This window comes from Stomoxys calcitrans, chromosome 5, assembly GCF_963082655.1.
Source record: "Stomoxys calcitrans chromosome 5, idStoCalc2.1, whole genome shotgun sequence".
Lineage (NCBI taxonomy): Eukaryota > Metazoa > Arthropoda > Insecta > Diptera > Muscidae > Stomoxys > Stomoxys calcitrans.
In genome coordinates, this window is record NC_081556.1 from 13,750,606 (window position 1) to 13,770,082 (window position 19,477).

The 19,477-nt window shown below is 36.6% G+C and overlaps 2 protein-coding genes across 2 annotated transcripts in view; both read left to right on the top strand.

Annotated features, from left to right (window-relative positions):
- The window catches only part of LOC106090130 (sterol O-acyltransferase 1), a 21,943-nt gene extending 10,737 nt beyond the window's left edge, over positions 1-11,206 (top strand). The window contains exons 2-4 of the mRNA XM_059369527.1: positions 3,411-4,002; positions 9,805-9,953; positions 10,025-11,206. Of these exons, the coding sequence (XP_059225510.1) occupies positions 3,411-4,002; positions 9,805-9,953; positions 10,025-11,046 (1,763 nt within the window). The 3' untranslated portion in view covers positions 11,047-11,206. The remainder of the gene's footprint in view (positions 1-3,410; positions 4,003-9,804; positions 9,954-10,024) is intronic.
- Positions 11,207-14,820: 3,614 nt separating this feature from the next.
- Positions 14,821-16,968, top strand: LOC106090134 (POTE ankyrin domain family member B). Its single transcript, XM_013256224.2, has 6 exons — positions 14,821-14,968; positions 15,062-15,200; positions 15,256-16,006; positions 16,134-16,196; positions 16,263-16,458; positions 16,532-16,968. The coding sequence occupies exons 1-6, from the start codon at positions 14,882-14,884 to the stop codon at positions 16,688-16,690; spliced, it is 1,395 nt and encodes a 464-aa protein (XP_013111678.2). The 5' UTR covers positions 14,821-14,881; the 3' UTR covers positions 16,691-16,968.
- Positions 16,969-19,477: the final 2,509 nt, after the last annotated feature.

Here is a 19,477-nt window from a genome sequence, read left to right on the forward strand (position 1 = left end):
TTGGAAAGCACACATCGTCACCTTTCCAACGATGTATGGTAGTACCTTGTAGAATTCTTAGATGTCCTCCAGGAGCATTGGCCATTATCCTTTCCAGAATTTTTTTGAGAATTTTTTTAAAAAAGACAGGTAATTTGAAAAAACCAACTGCTCGATTTTCGAATAAGGACATGTTTCGGAAAGCACACATCGTCACCTTTCCAACGATGTATGGTAGTACCTTGTAGAATTCTTAGATGTCCTCCAGGAGTGTTGGCCATAATCCTTTCAAGAATTTTTTTGAGAATTTTTTTAAAAAAGACAGGAATTTGAAAAAACCAACTGCTCGATTTTCGAATAAGGGCATGTTTTGGAAAGCACACACTTGTCACCTTTCCAACGATGTATGGTAGTACCTTGTAGAATTCTTAGATGTCCTCCAGGAGCATTGGCCATTATCCTGTCCCGATTTTTTTTCGAGAATTTTTTTAAAAAGACAGGAATTTGAAAAAACCAACTGCTCGATTTTCGAATAAGGGCATGTTTTGGAAAGCACACATCGTCACCTTTCCAACGATGTATGGTAGTACCTTGTAGAATTCTTAGATGTCCTCCAGGAGTGTTGGCCAATAATCCTTTCAAGAATTTTTTTTGAGAATTTTTTTAAAAAAGACAGGAATTTGAAAAAACCAACTGCTCGATTTTCGAATAAGGGCATGTTTTGGAAAGCACACATTGTCACCTTTCCAACGATGTATGGTAGTACCTTGTAGAATTCTTAGATGTCCTCCAGGAGCATTGGACATTATCCTGTCCCGATTTTTTTCCAGAATTTTTTTAAAAAAGACAGGAATTTGAAAAAACCCAACTGCTCGATTTCGAATAAGGACATGTTTTGGAAAGCACACATCGTCACCTTTCCAACGATGTATGGTAGCTACCTTGTAGAATTCTTAGATGTCCTCCAGGAGCGTTGGCCATAATCCTTTCAAGAATTTTTTTTGAGAATTTTTTTAAAAAAGACAGGAATTTGAAAAAACCAACTGCTCGATTTTCGAATAAGGACATGTTTTGGAAAGCACACATCGTCACCTTTCCAACGATGTATGGTAGTACCTTGTAGAATTCTTAGATGTCCTCCAGGAGCATTGGCCATTATCCTTTCCAGAATTTTTTTGAGAATTTTTTTAAAAAAGACAGGAATTTGAAAAAAACCAACTGCTCGATTTTCGAATAAGGACATGTTTCGGAAAGCACACATCGTCACCTTTCCAACGATGTATGGTAGTACCTTGTAGAATTCTTAGATGTCCTCCAGGAGTGTTGGCCATAATCCTTTCAAGAATTTTTTTGAGAATTTTTTTAAAAAAGACAGGAATTTGAAAAAACCAACTGCTCGATTTTCGAATAAGGGCATGTTTTGGAAAGCACACATCGTCACCTTTCCAACGATGTATGGTAGTACCTTGTAGAATTCTTAGATGTCCTCCAGGAGCATTGGCCATTATCCTGTCCAGATTTTTTTTCGAGAATTTTTTTAAAAAAGACAGGAATTTGAAAAAACCAACTGCTCGATTTTCGAATAAGGACATGTTTTGGAAAGCACACATCGTCACCTTTCCAACGATGTATGGTAGTACCTTGTAGAATTCTTAGATATCCTCTAGGAGCATTGGACATTATCCTGTCCAGATTTTTTTTCCAGAATTTTTTTAAAAAAGACAGGAATTTGAAAAAATCAACTGCTCGATTTTCGAATAAGGACATGTTTTGGAAAGCACACATCGTGACCTTTCCAACGATGTATGGTAGTACCTTGTAGAATTCTTAGATGTCCTCCAGGAGCATTGGACATTATCCTGTCCAGATTTTTTTTTAAAAAAGACAGGAATTTGACAAAACCAACTGCTCGATTTTCGAATAAAGACATGTTTTGGAAAGCACACATAGTCACCTTTTCAACGATGTATGGTAGTACCTTGTAGAATTCTTAGATGTCCTCCAGGAGCGTTGGCCATAATCCTGTCCAGATTTTTTTTCGAGAAATTCTTAAAAAAAGACAGGAATTTGAAAAAACCAACTGCTCGATTTTCGAATAAGGACATGTTTTGGAAAGCTCCTGTCGTGACCTTTCCAACGATGTATGGTAGTACCTTGTAGAATTCTTAGATGTCCTCCAGGACCATTGGTCATAATCCTGCCCAGAATATTTTTTTTATAAATTTTTCATTTTTCTCAGTACTACGGTAATAGATATTTTTAATTTGGTGTTTTTGATTCAAAGCATTGATATTTTACTCCAAATTTTGTTATGGTTTTACTTTTTTTTTACAAATATTTGCAAAAATTGATAAAAAGTAAGAAATTTAATTAATTTCTCTTGTTTTTTGGTTGTGTTAAGTATTTACAGAGCTCTGCTAACCCCTCAGTGGATCTCTGTTAATACTTCTGTTACTCTCTCTCGCACTCTGTTAACAAAGCGGTTTGTGTCTCTGCTAGTTAAATTCGGAATTTATCTTCACACACATCATTTTATCGCCACTCCTATGGGTGACCACCATAAATGACCTATTACGGATGCTGACTGAGGAGGGATTTGAATCCGTCTGCTACGCAGACGATGCTATAACACTTCTAAGGAGTAAGAATCCGAACGAGCTATGCAGAAGGGCCGAAAGTGTCTTACATATGGCATATGACCGGGCTAGACCCAGAGGTCTCAATGTTAACTCTGAGAAGACTGAAAAATGCCTGTTCACAAGGAAGACGAAGATGGGCGAATTTAACGCAGCACGTTTTCTCAATAAGACGATTTCGATATCTGCCTGTTGACAAGGAAGACGAAGGTGGGCTAATTTAACGCACCACGTTTCCTCAATAAGACGATTTCGACATCTGAAAAGGTCAATTACTTAGGTGTGATTTTGGATAGGAAACTGAATTGGAAGTGAAGAAGAGTTACCAATGCACCCGAAAATAACGACAGTTTGCTGTGATTTATGGACTGGTGTTATCACCGGTAGGACCATTTCCACGTAAATGAATACGTAAACAAGAATAGTGAAGAATAGTAACATGCTGAACAAGAGTTACCAATGCATTCCGAAAAAACAACAGTTTGCTGTGATTTATGGACTGGTGTCATCACCCGTGCATTTTTCTTCAAAGACGACTGTAAAAAACCCAAAGTGATGCAAAATTTAACCTTACGAAATGACCACTTGAACTAGTACCGCAGACAACATTTACATGAAGTTATTTTTATAAAGTAAATGGCAAAGACCAATTTATTGATTGCAATAAAAATGTTGAATATATGTAGCAAATTTGAGTTATTATCAAACTCAAGAAACCATGCTTACAAAAACACCCTTTAAGTTATTTCCCTTATAATTTATGATCTTACCACTCTCTTCCAACGTTTTTTTTAGAATCAACTGCCCTAACCGATCAAAATATGGAATTGCATTTCGTGCGTCACAAACTGGAAGCATTCCAGACAAACGTTTTGCGTGATGTACAAAAACGTATGTCCGGCATGATAGACGAGGTCATGGAACAACTGCGCCAACAAGAGTTGCAGGCTCACGAATTTCGAAATTTTGCCAAACCACAGACACAGCATAAATCAAACACCTGGAGTAATCGTTTGCGCTTAAAATCAACATCGTCATCATCAAAGACTGACGCAGGCAAAACATCTCCAAACAGTGGGCAGACAACAGATCGTAAAACATGCAATGAAGAAGACCATGTAAAGAATGCGGATGCTAGCACTAGCGACGAAACCCAAAAATCGCAAGCATCGAGAAAATCGGAACATGAAGCAAACAATGTGGCGAAAGATATTTCAAAGCGAGGTCGTCTACGCACACTTCCCGATAAAATCTTTATTACCCGCGAATCCTATTTGACTGCCCTTTTGGAAGTGGATCACATGAAGACTATATACCATATATTCTATATAATATTTTTGATCTTTTTGTTGAACAACATAACACATGATTATTTTGTCAATGGAAGGTGAGTAGAATTTTAATTTTCATACGCACCACCTAAGAATGGGGATATATTCATTTTGTTGTTCCCTTTGTAATATATCGAAATATATAAAGTTATACTATATATTCTGAGTTTTCATAAAATTCTAAAGCGATCTATCAATGTCCGTCCGTCGGTTCATCTGTTGAAAACACGCTACAGTCTTTGAAAATGAAGTTCGAAGATGGGCTATATCTTGATGTAGCCCTCATATAGACCGACCTGGAGGTTTCAGACCTTAGAGGTATAAAAGGTGATTTTGTTTGAACGCAGAAATTTGGAAGAGTGAGCTGTGATAGGCTTTTCAGCTTGTGTGATAGATCGATGTTTGGATATAGCTGCTATATATACCATTCTTCCGTTATAAGTTTTTGGGGCCATAGAATGTGATTTATCCCCGAATATTGGCACAGTATGTTGTGGTAGTCTCCTTTATATCCATGCCAAGTACGGTCAAGATGGTACTCTATTTATATAAAGGGTGATTTTTTTGAGGTTAGGATTTTCATGCATTAGTATTTGACAGATCACGTGGGATTTCAGACATGGTGTCAAAGAGAAAGATGCTCAGTATGCTTTGACATTTCATCATGAATAGACTTACTAACGAGCAACGCTTGCAAATCATTGAATTTTATTACCAAAATCAGTGTTCGGTTCGAAATGTGTTCATTCACCGTAACGTTGCGTCCAACAGCATCTTTGAAAAAATACGGTCCAATGATTCCACCAGCGTACAAACCACACCAAACAGTGCATTTTTCGGGATGCATGGGCAGTTCTTGAACGGCTTCTGGTTGCTCTTCACTCCAAATGCGGCAATTTTGCTTATTTACGTAGCCATTCAACCAGAAATGAGCCTCATCGCTGAACAAAATTTGTCAAAATTTGAACACATTTCGAACCGAACACTGATTTTGGTAATAAAATTCAATGATTTGCAAGCGTTGCTCGTTAGTAAGTCTATTCATGATGAAATGTCAAAGCATACTGAGCATCTTTCTCTTTGACACCATGTCTGAAATCCCACGTGATCTGTCAAATACTAATGCATGAAAATCCTAACCTCAAAAAAATCACCCTTTACAACTGCCATTAAAATCGAATCGAAAGTCTATTAACCATAAAATGCTTATTTATTACCCGATTTTCGAACTGTGAGTTGTATTGGGTTGCCCAAAAAGTAATTGCGGATTTTTCATATAGTCGGCGTTGACAAATTTGTTGACAGCTTGTGACGCTGTAATTGCATTCCTTCATCTGCCAGTTATCAGCTGTTACTTTTAGCTTGCTTTAGAAAAAAAGTATATTTGATTGAAGTTCATTCTAAGTTTTATTAAAAATGCATTTACTTTCTTTTAAAAAATCCGCAATTACTTTTTGGGCAACCCAATATATAAAGTATATATTGCGGGTTTTCATAAAATTCTAAAGCGATCTATCAATGTCCGTCCGTCCCTTCATCTGCTGAAAACACGCCGCAAGTCTTTGAAAATGAAAAAGTTCTAAGATGGGCTATATCTTGATGTGGCAGTTGATGCAGTTATTTGAACGCATAAATTTGTTACAGTGAGCTGTGATAGGCTTTTCAGCTTGTGTATCGAGTATATACCAGATAGATCCGTGTTTGGATATAGCTGACATACATACCATTCTCCCGATATAAGTTTTTAGGGCTATAGAATATGATTTTTTCCCTATTTTCGCTGAATATTGGCATAGTAAGTTGTGGTAATCTCCTCTATATCCGTGCCAAGTACGGTCAAGATCATACCCTATCTTACCCTGCCATTAAAATCTATTCCCGAATCAAAAGTCTATCGACCCCAAAATGTTTATTTATTACCCGATTTCGCTGAAATTTGGTACTGTGAGTTGTATTAAGTCCATTCACCTATTTCGTTAGGTTCAGATGCGACAATATTTGGATATAGCTGACATATAGACCTATCTACCGATGTATGATTTGGGACCCAATTTTGCAAAAATTTAAAGTTAGGTATGTTAGACTTTCGGACATCCATGCAGAATATCGTCCAGAACGGATCTTATTTGTTCTATATGCCCTCTTGTAGGGTTTTCGTTTAGAAGATTTGTGATTTTGGTTACTTTTAAAGTACAAACAAAAATTCGCATTAATCGGTCCATCCATCTCTGATATATCTTAGATATATCCCAAAATATGTGGACCTTTGTCTCCTTTTCATATTCCATATTTAAAGAGCCCTAAAAAGATTGGCCAGAGATCTCTGAACTCTTTTGGGGGTTTGTTCTACTGACCAAATACCATCACCTTGGCTTGGAATTTCCCACCCTCAGACCTTGACTCTATATTTGTTACGCAGTGTTATCGAAATTGTTGTGACAAAAGGTTTCACACTTTACATGAGAACAGTGATGTCCTTATTCGCTCACACCGATGCCAGGATTTTAAGGACCAAATCTGATTTAACAATATTCATGTAGCAGAGAGCCGCATCTGTTAAATCGTATTCTAGTGTGCGTACCAGGGTTAAAATTTGATTCAAAAATTACTCAACAAATAGCCTTGCGGACTAAACTTTAGTTTAGGAGGTCTACAAAGTCATCAATCTAAAGGACGCTACTGGGAGTGACTGTTCAGGCTTATAAGTACATTTTATCACGTTTACATTGAAATTTTTTAGATCTGGACTTAACTAAATACAAAAACAAACCCTGTCCGTTTACATTGTGTTATTGGGGATTTAAGTGACATACACAAGCGTACATGCGTATACAAGAATGTGCATATCACACACATCCATACACAATTGTTGAAAACAGTTGCATATTTTGGTACTTTTATCGATCGAGGCATGAAATCGGGTTTATTTGGGATTTAAAAATAAATCTTGCAAAAATGGGATTTATTTTTTTAATGGTAAAACCTCCAGAAAAAACACTGGATTTAGCATTTAAATCTCGAAGAGGCCATAAATCCGGATTTAGTGGGCAATGTAAACTTACTTTTACAATAGTTTAAAAGGTATCATACGTTCGCCAGGCAGACGGACATACAATATGGCTTTATTATATAATCCTTAAAATTGTTTCAACCATTTCATACTTGGCGCGAAAGCTAAAAGTGTGCATTAAAACTTTGCCTCAAAGTTGTAGCTACTATCGCTTTCAGTTTCGGAAGTATAAAGGATATCAAGACAACTGCACACAATTTTTTATCAATCATACGCACCATGGTTCAGCTTTAAAAATCTTTGTTATAGCTTTGAAAATGAAATCACCAATGAAACTAAAATGGGAAGTTTCTTGCACTCTTTCATACTTGGCGCGAAAGCTAATAGTGTGCACTAAAACTTTACCTCAAAGTTGTAGCTACTATCGCTTTCAGTTTCGGAAGTATAAAGGATATCAAGACAACTGCATATAATGTGTATCAATCATACGCACTATGGTTCAGTTCAGTAAAAAGACTTGGTTGGAAATTAAAATGTGTAGATATATAGTAAACAACAAGACCTTTAGATATATTTTCCTGTAGGGCAACTGACAGTATCTATTCGCGAAGGCATACATAATCAATGAGAAGACATGCAAAATTTCAGGTTTATAAATTCATAAGTTTAACAGTTATCATACGACAGACAGACGGACAAACAATGTGGCATTATTACATAATCTTTCGAATTTTTTGCACTCTTTCATGCCTGGCGCGAAAGCTAATAGTGTACACTAAAACTTTTCTTCAAAGTTGTAGCTACTATCGCTTTCAGTTTCGGAAGTATTAGGGATATCAAGACAACTGCATACAATTTTTATCAATCATACGCACTATGGTTCAGTTTTAATTTTTTTTTATCTGCCACTAACTTTGAAAATGTCTCACCGATAGATTTAAAATGGGAAGATGTGTAAACAAACAATCAAGTTCGAAGGCTTTATCGAATTTAAATTCCTTTTTGTAGCAAGTTTCTGGTTGTAGACAGCGCTCGGCAACCACCAGAGTTGGTAGTCGGTATTATGAGTTAGTTACGTTATCATACGTTCGCCAGACAGACGGACGTACTATATGACATTGTTATATAACCTTTCAAATTGTTTGCACCCTTTCATACTTAGCGCGAAAGCGTATAGTTTACGCTGAAACTTTGCCTCAAATTTGCAGCTACTATCTCTTTCAGTTTAGCAAGTATAAAGGACACCAAGGCAACAGCATATTATTTCTATCAATCATACGCACTAAGGTTCAGTTTTAAAAAACCTTTTTTATCTGCATATTATTTTTATCAATCATACGCACTATGGTTCAGTTTTGAAAAACCTTTTTTATCTGCAATTAACTATGAAAATGATTAACCAATAGAATTAAAATGTGAAGATAAGGAGACCTGTTCCGGGTTTTTAAATCGCGAGACGAAAAAATGTTTTGCCTATATTTTCTTTGTCTTCATCCTTTATGATTTGAAATCACTTGAGGTTATTCTTACTATACTGAAATTGGATTAGTTTATGCAACATAGATATTTGAAAGATGTAAGGAACAAGCCGGATAGAAAAACTACAAGATTATCAAACACGATTACTTTCTCGAATGGCAATGCTTTTTGTACCACGTTTCCGTTGTTCCGTTTCACCACAGTATATAGCCGATATTATGACGCCAATCTGTCTCACAAGATTTGCCAGCGTAGTACTTTCGCGCTGGAGATTCAACCTATCGAAAATGTCGTCAAAGTGAGAGCCTAATACCATAGGTGGAGGTTAAACAGTGCGGATTATATCACACTAACTTCGAAATCTCCCTGTTTCACATTATGGTTAGTGACTTTTCGATGATTCGAGAACCACTTGGAGGGTCGTGGTTTCACTTACCTCAAAGTGATTGACTGACAGAAAGCAAGGACTTTGCCTGATCAAGTGCCAAGCGGAGAGCTAGACCTAAGCAAAGATTTCGATTGATCAAGTGCTAAGTGGAGGGCGGGCCGTAAACAAGGCCTTCGAGCGGTCTAGTACCACGTGGAGAGAAGTATTGAAAATGATCTCAAAGTAGGTGGCTGGCAGTAGGCAATGTTTTCAAGTACCAAGTGGCGAAACGAAATTATTTTACGACTTTCCAGACATAGAGAAAGTTTCGAGTGCCCAAATTGAAAAGCTTGTTTCGGAATTTGACTCTGGTTAATCTTAACTGCTTCTGCATCAAAGTAGGGATTTAATTTAGCGCCAAAGCCTTGGACAACGTGACACTTATTTAACCAATTTCCAGACCTAGAGTATATTTCGAGTGCCCAAATTGAAAAGCTTGCTTCGGAATTTGAGTCTCTGTTTAATTTTAACTGCTTCTACATCAAGGTAGAGATTTAATTTAGCACCAACGCCTTGGACAACTTGGCAGTATAGCATCAATGACTTGGCCCATGGTAAATTGCAGTGCTTGTTCTTCGATTTAGAGACCATGTATGAATCGGAAAGCCCTCCTTCTGGTACAGCCAGTATTTCGATGCCAACTACCATATTACAACTATGGTCCTAAAAGGGACTGAGCTTCTATTTTCCGTTTCAACGTATGGAACTAGCGGAAAGACTATCAACTTATCGCAGATATCATCAACGTGAGAGCCTGGTAAAGAATAGGATTTCCTTCCTGCTCTTCGTTGCGGGGATTGGGTTTATTATCCCTAAATTCAATCAACGTATCCTTGAAGGAGGACTACTATGAAACCACCGCTGAAAATTTTTTCTGATGTTCTCACCATCATAGAAAATTGGGACTCATTCGAACTTATCTCTTCTTTTTTTTCTTTTCAGTGTAACATTTGGTTTGGGAACATTCAAGAAGGGCTTTGGAAAAATAGATAACGTATTCGGTATATGGATGCTCCAAATGACGTTTGTGTTCAGTATATATGTTGCCATTCAGATATGGGCCCATGTTCGTTCGAAACTTCGTAAGCAAGGTAAAGGGAAAACACTTCTTATGTTCATATCTAATGCAATATTTCTAATCCCCAACTTTGTTTTTATTTAGAAACCCTTCAGAGCGTATGGTCCTACTCATGCCTTCTGTTGTACATCACCAGTCAAGTAATATTCACCTATTTGCCTCCAAAAATCTGTTTAAGCCTAGATCTGCCCTATGTTTCGGCTTGTGTGCTGCTGCTGGAAAGTATTCGAATGTTAATGAAGATGCATGGGTTTGTGAGAACTGTCAGTGGCAGGGTAGTACAAGGCAAGGTAAAAACAGATTCCGATACTAGATCCGAAGCTGCAGTACCGCCATTCCAAAAGTATTTGTATTATTTGTTTGCTCCTACCCTACTGTACCGTGATAATTACCCTCGCACAGCGGTTATACGTTGGAAATTTGCTGCTTCCCGTCTACTGGAGGTAGTAGCTGTGGCCTTTCTCTATAGCTACATACATGAACGCCATATACGAGTACATTTTGCCAACATGGGAAGAGAAGAACTTAATGCTGGCTCCATGATCGTCAAATTATTCGGCATGCTTATGCCCTGCATAATCATATATCTATGTGGCTTCTATTTGATACTTCACTCTTGGCTAAACTTTACCGCAGAGCTTTTAAGATTCGGTGATCGCATGTTCTATAAGGACTGGTGGACGGCCAGCAATTATGAGACATATTATCGCAACTGGAATGTTGTGGTGCATGACTGGCTGTATGAGTACATCTATAAGGACTTCTACTTGCATGTCTTCAAGGGCTCCAAGCTGGCCTCATCCTTGACAGTATTCACCATATCGGCTTTGTTTCATGAATATGTGCTGGGCTATGCTTTGCAAGTCTTCTTTCCTGTAATGTTTGTATTCTTTGGCGTCATTGGGGTCTTGATGATCTTTATAACACGTTTTGCACCTAAAAATTTGGGAAACATAATGCTGTGGTTTACCCTAATCTATGGCAACTGCCTGATGATTTCCCTATATAGCATGGAATACTTTGCAAGTAAAAACTGTCCTAAAGATTCCTATGAAAGTTGGACGGATTATCTGGTACCTCATTTATGGTCATGCCATATGAAGTAGTACTCGAACAAATAACGAAGAGGGATTTTTTATACAATATATTTTTCTATATTTCTTCCCCCAATCAATTTGTGATAAAAACAAAACTTTATCATGAAAGTATGATCAAAGTTGGACCTTATTGTATTCTAGATTAAGTGAGTTTTATATGAATTGAATTAGCATTTGAAGATATATTTTGATATACAAATTGAAAATATTGGTGTTTTACTTATGTTAGTCCTATCTCTAGGATTTTTAAGAAAATATATGAAAATGAAAAGTTTGTCATATGTATTATAAACCTATGGAATTGAACACACAAAGGAGATGTTCATTTCAAAAGCTGGAAAAGAGTGCAACTCCAAACCAAACATTCAATCTATTACTGTCATATCCTTTATATTGAAAACACAAAAATGGGTGTCGGATTCATATCATGTTTTAGAACGTTTTTTCCACGGGAAACGGTAATTTTATCGTAGTACCCTTTTAGGGGATTTTCATTTCAGGGTAGATTTAGTATATTTTCCCAAGGGAAAAGCAAGTTTTACTATAATATTTGCCAGGCAAAGGGTAGTATTAGTACCGTATTCCGAGAAAAAGGATACGTGTAGTATAATTTTCCAAGAGAAAGGATAGGTAAAGTATAATTTACCAAAGGAAAGGTTATTTTTTGTAAATTTTTGCAAGATAAAAGGTAGTTTTAGAAAAATTTTTCTTTTTTGCAAACCAAGGGGTAGTTTTTGTCCTTTCTCCGAAATAAATCGTATTTTTAGTACCTTTTTCCAATGCAAATGGTAGTTTGTTTAACTTTTTTCAAGGCAAAGGGTAGTTTTAGTACACTTTTCCAAAGGAAAGGGTAGTTTTGGTACTTTTTCCAAGGGAATATGTAGTTCCGATACTTTTTCCAAAGGAATATGTAGTTTTAGTACTTTTTTAGAGGGAAAGATCAATTTTAGTACATTTCCCAAGTGAGAGGGTAGCTTCAGTAACTTTTTTTAAAGGAAAGCGTAGTTTTAGCACCTTTTTCCAAGAAAGAAGAAGGGTAGTTTTAGTACCTTTCCCAAGGGAGAGGGTAAATTTAGTACCACTACCAAAGGTTAGGAAAGGTTAAATTTAGTACATTTTCTAAGAGAAGGGATAGTTATAGTACATTTTCCAAGGAAAAGGTTTTTTTTAGTACCTTTTCCAAGGAAAAGCGTAGTTTTAGTACCTTTTTCAAGGAAAAGAATAGTTTTAGTACCTTTTCCAAGGAAAAGGGTAGTTTTAGTACCTTTTCGTAAAGGTAAGGGTAGTTATAATACCTTTATAGAAGGAAAAAGAGTAGTTATTGTACCATTTTCCAAGGAAAAGGAAAGTTAGTAACTATTTCCAATAGAAAGGTAATTTTTAGGGTAGTCTTAGTACCTTTTTCCAAGCGGAGGGGTTGATTTTGCTCCCTTTTCCAAGGAAAAATTTAATTTTACTTCCATTTTCTAAGGGGAAGAGAGGATTAAGTACTGTTTTCCTTATGAAAGGATAGATTTAGTATTTTTCCAAGGGGCAGTTTCAGTTCAGTTCCCAAAGGAAAGTGAGCTTAAGTACCCTTTTCCAAGGGAAATGGTAATTTTAGTACATTTTTCCGAGAAAAGGAGAGTTTTAGTACCCTTTTCCAATGGAAATGGTGGGTTTAGTACTTTTTTGCCATCGAAAGGGCAGTTTTAGTAACTTTTTCAAAGAAAACGGCCTTTTGCCAAGGGAAAATGTTACTTTAATAATTTTTTCCTAGGGAAATGATAGGTTTAGTACTTTTTTAATGCAAAGGGCAATTCCAGTACCTATTTCCAGGGGAAAGTGCAGCTTAAGCACCTTTTTCCAAGGGAAAGGTAGGTTTAGTACCTTTTTCCAAGGGAAAGGTTAGATTCAGTACTTTTTCCCAAGGGAATCTGAAGCTAAGTACCTTTTTCCAAGAAAAACCGTACTTTTAGCACATTTTGCCGAAAAAACGGTGATTTTAGTACATTTTCCAAAGGAAAAGAGAATTATTATTGCATTTTTCCGAAAGAAAGGGTAATTTTAGAACCTTGTCCCAAGGAAAAGGTAATTGTTTACTTTTTCGCAATGGAAAGCTTAGCTTTAATATCTTTTCCCAAGGGAATGTGATGCTATGTACCTTTTTCCAAGAGAAACGGTAATTTTAGCACAATTTGCCGAAAAAACTGTAATTTTAGTACATTTTTTCAAGGAAAGAGAAATATTTAGTGAATTTTGCCAAAAGAAACGGTAATATTAGTACCTTTTCCCAAGGAAAGAGAATTTTTTGTACTTTTTTCCCATGGAAAAGGGAATTTTTAGTAACTTTTTGCAAGTGAAAAGTTAGTTTTAGTAGCTTTTCCCTAGGGAAATTGGACCCTTTTCCCAAAGGAAAGGATAGTTTTAGAAACTTTTATCAAGGGAAAATTTAGTTTTAGTATCTTTCCCAGGGAAAAGGTTAGACTGAGTATCTCTTCATAAGGAAAAGTTAAGTTTTAGTACCTTTTTCCAAGGAAAATGGTTATATTACCACATTTTTCCAAGCGAATGGTTAGTATAAGTAACTTTACCTAAGGGAAAGGTTAGTTTCAGTACCTTTTCCCAAGAGAAAGCGTAGCTTTAGTTCTTTTTCAAATGAAATGGGTAGTTTTAGTACCTTTTGCCAAGGAAAACATTAGTTTTGGTAACTAATGTTATTTTTTAGTGCCTTTCCGAGGGAAATTTTTTTATTTTTTTTTTTGAGTATTGGACGAAAAATGCAACTCTGCAAATAGAACCCACAAAAAAAGCACTAAATTTAAACAAATTTTAACTTTGACGCCAAAAAAAACTACTTCACTGGTGGCAACACAGAATGACGCTCGATTTCAGACGTCAAAATTTAAAATTCTTTAACTTTGGGTTTTTTTTTTTGCAGAGTTGCATTTTTTAACGCTCAAAAACAAAGCTCAATGCGCTCATTCTGTTTTGGCCTTAAGAGTCTCCAATCGATATCGCTGATTGTCCGCGATTGCAATTGCAGCTAATCCGTATTCGAAGCCCCCTACTATATGCAACCTATGGATGCGCCCGGTTGTTCCCAGCTGCGCTTCTCGTGATGACGATCAACACCAAGCAAATTGGAGCTCATAGTCCCAACCCTGGTGATGCTCAGAGCCATCCTGTGCTGGATTACAACCCTGTAATACCACACACTGACCTCTTTTGGGTTATCTGAAGCCAGACTTTAGGCCAGAATGTCCTGACAGATAGATATCCATTTACAGATAGTGACCATGCCACCAACACTGCAGTAACCACCCCCTTTTATATGTTTAGTAAGTTGATTAACATATGGGACCTGTGCCCACCATTTTTGGCGGAACATCATGATATTCGGGAACTCTAGTCAACGCCATGTCATGAGCTGGGTCTTCATACAAGGATTCCGACATGAAAGTAAAAAAGCAATGAGTGCTGTCCGATTCAAATTTAAGCTCAAGAATAACGGACCTCCCTTTTATAGCCGAATCTGAACGGCTTGCCGCACTTTTTCTGGTGTTCTCGCCAGGTTTCGAACCCAGGCATTCAGTGTCATAGGCGGACATGCTAACCTATGCTCTACGGTGGCCTCCGTTGTTCACCTTATGTTTGCTAACTAAAATTTTGATAGAGCTGCTAACTGAGCTTTACCTACTAATTGTATCATGCTTGCAACTTTATTTCCAAATACAACACTGGCATATGCCGCTTGTCGCTTTGTGTAAAACATGCCTGCCTTAGTTTGTTTTGCATCGCCCATTGTTTACATGCAAAAATCAGAGAGCTTCATTTATTTTGGCAAAAAGTATGCTTCAGTGCTATGTCTCGAAGAGGAAATGTCGTTTATAGACCACCAGAGTCCGATTCTGAGGATGATTACTACGATGGATTTGCCTTTGGCGATGATGTAAGTATTTTTCCATTCATGCACTCAACCAAATTTAAGGGCGTATTAAAGCAATGGTGAGCTGGGGGTGGTATTCATTTTTCACTTGCATAGATAATAAAGAAGAAACCTTCGGTCAACTGGTACAAAAGAAACGATGACGAGCTATACGAAGCTGTTATGAAGGGAGATCTGGAAAAGATTAAGCAACAAGTTGAGTTGAACAATGTGGATGTCAATGAACCCGTGAGATGTGAGTAGTAGTGTTTTCTGGAAATGGCAATAAGGTGACAATGTGATATTTTCAGGTGGCTTCACCATATTGCTGCATGCCTGCAAGGAGGGTAACTTGGATATTGTTGAGTATTTGATAGAAGAGAAACAGGCTGATGTTAACCAACAAGTAGACTCCATTACACCACTGATGAATTGCTGCGACTCGCAGTGCAATAATCCCGATGTAATTGAGAAAATTGCCAAAATACTGTTATTGCATGGTGCCGTTGTAAATGTGGCCGATAAATATGGCACTACTCCCTTTATGTTGGCCTGTAAGAATGGCCACACTAAGGTGGTGAAGTTGCTATTAAAGGAAGTCAGTTTTGATGCCGTAGACAATCAGGGATGCACCCCAATATTTCATGCTATTGAAAATAATCGTGCTGATATTGTCAAAATCCTTATTGATGCTGGCGTCAACTACACTATAGCCAATAAGAAAGGCTATACTCCCATACAAGTGGCACAGTTCCATGGATTTTATGATCTTCTCGAAATTTTTCCCAAACAAAAGGAAGCATTTATTGTGCCTTCACAATATCTCGGTTACAATACATTGCGTGATTATATACCACGCATATTTCTTAAATCTGAATGTCCTGAATACTTTCAAGAAATCAATACCATATTGCTATCGATTAGCATGGAAAACTTTTTGGAGTACTTTGCCAAGGAAAGAGTACCATTGTCGCAGTTTTTGTGCATGCAAGATCAACGCTTGAAAGAGTTGGGCATTCAATTTCCCATATATCGCATGAAGATTATGAAGGGATTGTTGGAGTAAGTACCAAAAATCGTAAAATATCTAAAACTCATGAATCTACTAATAACTGAATTGCTATTATTTACTTTTTATTTTACGACTTCTTGTAAATTACTACAGATATTTTTACTTGCCTCATTCTAGTTTCCATTTACATCATTGGTCAAAGAAATCCATAGCCCGAGTGAACAGATCTTCCCATGAACAGTAAGTTTTCAGTTTCATTTCATTCACATTTCTTCAAGTTTTTAATGTTATGTCTTCCTCCTATAGTTTCTATGAAATTTTAATGATAACAGCCAATCATTTGCAACATTTGGTAATTATTAATTCCACATTAAAGTTTGTTAAGAATCATTTGGAAAAAAATCTTCTTGGTCCTGTAACAAATGAGAATATGAAGGCCTTGCAAAAAACCTTGAAAAGCTATCGAGGTACTATAAAGGAATTGAAAAAGACCACCAAATATGTAAGTTTTTCATATGATAACTTCCCATAGATTGATAAGAATCATTTCCTTCCCTCTCATTTCAAACACACAGCTAGCTTCATTTAGCCCACCCAAGAATCCTCTATACATTGACTACGACGAATACCTGGCTGAACGTAAACGTTCCAAATTGAAATATTATTTTAAGTACACCACCATTGCTATAGGCATATCCGTATTCATATGTCTAAAATGTAGACAATTTTTCTAAGAGCTTGAATATTTTGCTTCATTGGTGTGTAATAATGTGTATGGGTATTATAGTTAACACAGACCATTTCCTTTGGCCGAAGGTCTAACACAATCTCGAACTATCTTTTAAGCTTAGACAACCTATTTCAAAGTCTCTCATTGATGTTAATATTGTTACTAGCTTTAATATTGCTTTCCAGAGTACAGTATTTAGCGTTATTGTTGTCACAAACAAACAAAAAAAGTCAGTTGCATTTATATAATATTTTTAGAATTTACTCGCATTTTTTGAGCTTTTTTTTTTTGAATTAATGTTAATGAATTGCTTGAAGCAAGTTTAATAATTTAAGTTGATTTAACATTTCAGTTCAGTAAAATGTTACAGTTAATAAAATGAAAACAGATAAAATGTGTTATTTTGAAAATGTTACTCTTGTTTTAATTTAGGCTTGAATCTGGGGACAAGTAAATTGTAAAGGGTGGCTGGTAAAACGAAACTGAAAGAGCCATGGCAGCCATTAAAGCCGTATAACGAACTGATGCTTTATCAATAACCGGAATATGAAGGAACCGCTAAAGACACTGTTAATTTGGTTGTAGACGACTGTCTTTTTAAGCCAATCTTGGTAGAAGGGACGATAGAACCTCAGATACTAGTGACATAACAGCACCTGATTGAAAAAGATAAGGCAGTTTTTTTTCCCAAAGTCCCATGAACATTCCAATGGGGAAAAGCAGGCAGACTTCTCTCAATTGAATGAGAGCTGTACGATTCAGGTTTAATCTCATTGATACAAAAGAGAAAGGCACAAAAACTGCCAGAAGGTACTAAAATTACCCATTCCATTGGAAAAATTTACTGAAACTTTTCATTCTATTTTAAAGATGTGCTAAAACTTCCCCTTCCCTTGAAAAAAGCGCTAAACCTAACCTTTCACCTGAAAATAGGTACATTTTCCTTGGAAATCGTGTTAAATCTAGCATTTCCTTGGAAAAAGGTACCAAAACTAACCTTTCCCTTGGAAAAAGGTATGGGGCCTGAATCCTAGGATAGTCCACTGGCTCTACTGGAACGTTATTAGACCAATACTTACTTACGCCTCAGTAGTTTGGGGGACTGCTATGGAGAAAAAGTGCAACATAAGGACCATACAACAGGACCACGCCCAATAGGGCTCTGGAAACTACTCTAGATATCCGACCCATCGACATACAAATTAAGTGTGAGGTAGCCACTGCGGCTATGAGACTTAAGGCGATGGGAGAATGGATGGAGCAACTCATACCATCGCGGTATAATCGAAGCGACGATAGGAAGGAAGGAAGGCCTGAAACTATCCTAACTCTCCATTGGAAAAAGGTACTAAAACCAACATTTCCCTTAAAAAGTGTACTAAAACTGCCCTTTTCCTCGGAAAAAGTTAGCAAAACTAGGAAGGAAAAGGGTACTAAAACTAACCTTTCTCTTGGAAAAAAGTACTAAAACTGCCGTTTCCATTTGAAAAAGTGCAAAATCTACAATTTTCCTTGGAAAACGGTACAAAAATTAGCATTTTCCTTTGAAAAGGTTTCTAAAACTATCCTTTCCTTCGAAAAAAGGTACTAAAACTACGTTTTCTTTTGGAAAAATGTACTAAAACTGCCATTTTAGTTGGAAAAATTTTCTAAACCTACACTTTCCCTTGGAAAAATGTACTAAAACTATATTTTCCCTTGGAAAAAATTTACTAAAATTTTCCTTTACCTTGGAAAATTTTGGTTAAACTGTCCCTTCAATTAGAAAAAAGGTAGTAAAACCATCCCTTGGAAAATGATATTAAAGCTGTCCCTGGGAATACGATACTAGAAACACTTTACCTTGGAAAATGGCATAAAAACACACTTTCCCTTGGAAAATTGTGCTAAACCAACACTTCTTATTGGAAAAAGATGCCAAAACTACCCTTTCCCTTGGGAAAAAGTGCTTCGTTGACAAGTTTTCTTGGATAATGGTACTAAAACCAACCTTTCCCTTGGACACAGATACTAATACTTCCCTTTCGCTTTTAAAAATGTACTAAAATTACCCTTTCCCTTGAAAAAAGCCACTAAAACTACATTTTCCATTGAAAATACCCTTTCCCTTGGAAAAAGTTACTAAAACTTCCCTTTCCCTTGTAAAAAGATACTACAATAAAATTATCATTCCTCTTGGAAAAGATTACTTAAACTACCCTTTTTTTGGAAAACAGTACTAAAAGCACCCTTTTCTTTGGAAACAGGCACTAAAAGTACCCTTTCACTAAAAGGTACAAAAACTACTATATCTCTTGGAAAAATATACTAAAACTACTTTCCCGTGGAAAAAGATCCTCAAACAATTGAATTCCTTGGAAAATGTACTAAAACTACACTTTTCCTTTAAAAATTTACTATAGCAACCCCTTCCCTTAAAAAAGGGTGGCCAAACTACCCTTTCTCATTGACAAAAGGTTCCAAAACCTCACTTTCCCTTGGAAAAAGAAACACAAAAATAGTTACTGTACTGGCTTGTTGTACGCTCTAAATACTAAAAAAGTAAGCTCGAAAAACAAATCTAAGTAAGAAATTACGTGCTTTTTATAAAATCCCTAAATGTTCTCCATACCACGGTGGTATTGTGTCCCCACCTAAGTGCCGCTATCTGTAAGACGCGAAAGCCGGCAATGACATAGGAAATGCTCCAACGTCTCATCATCCCCGCATGCCCCACACATGCTATCACTTCCCGAACAGATTTTATATAAGTGAGCTCGTAATCCTATGCGTCCCGTAATGATACCGAAAG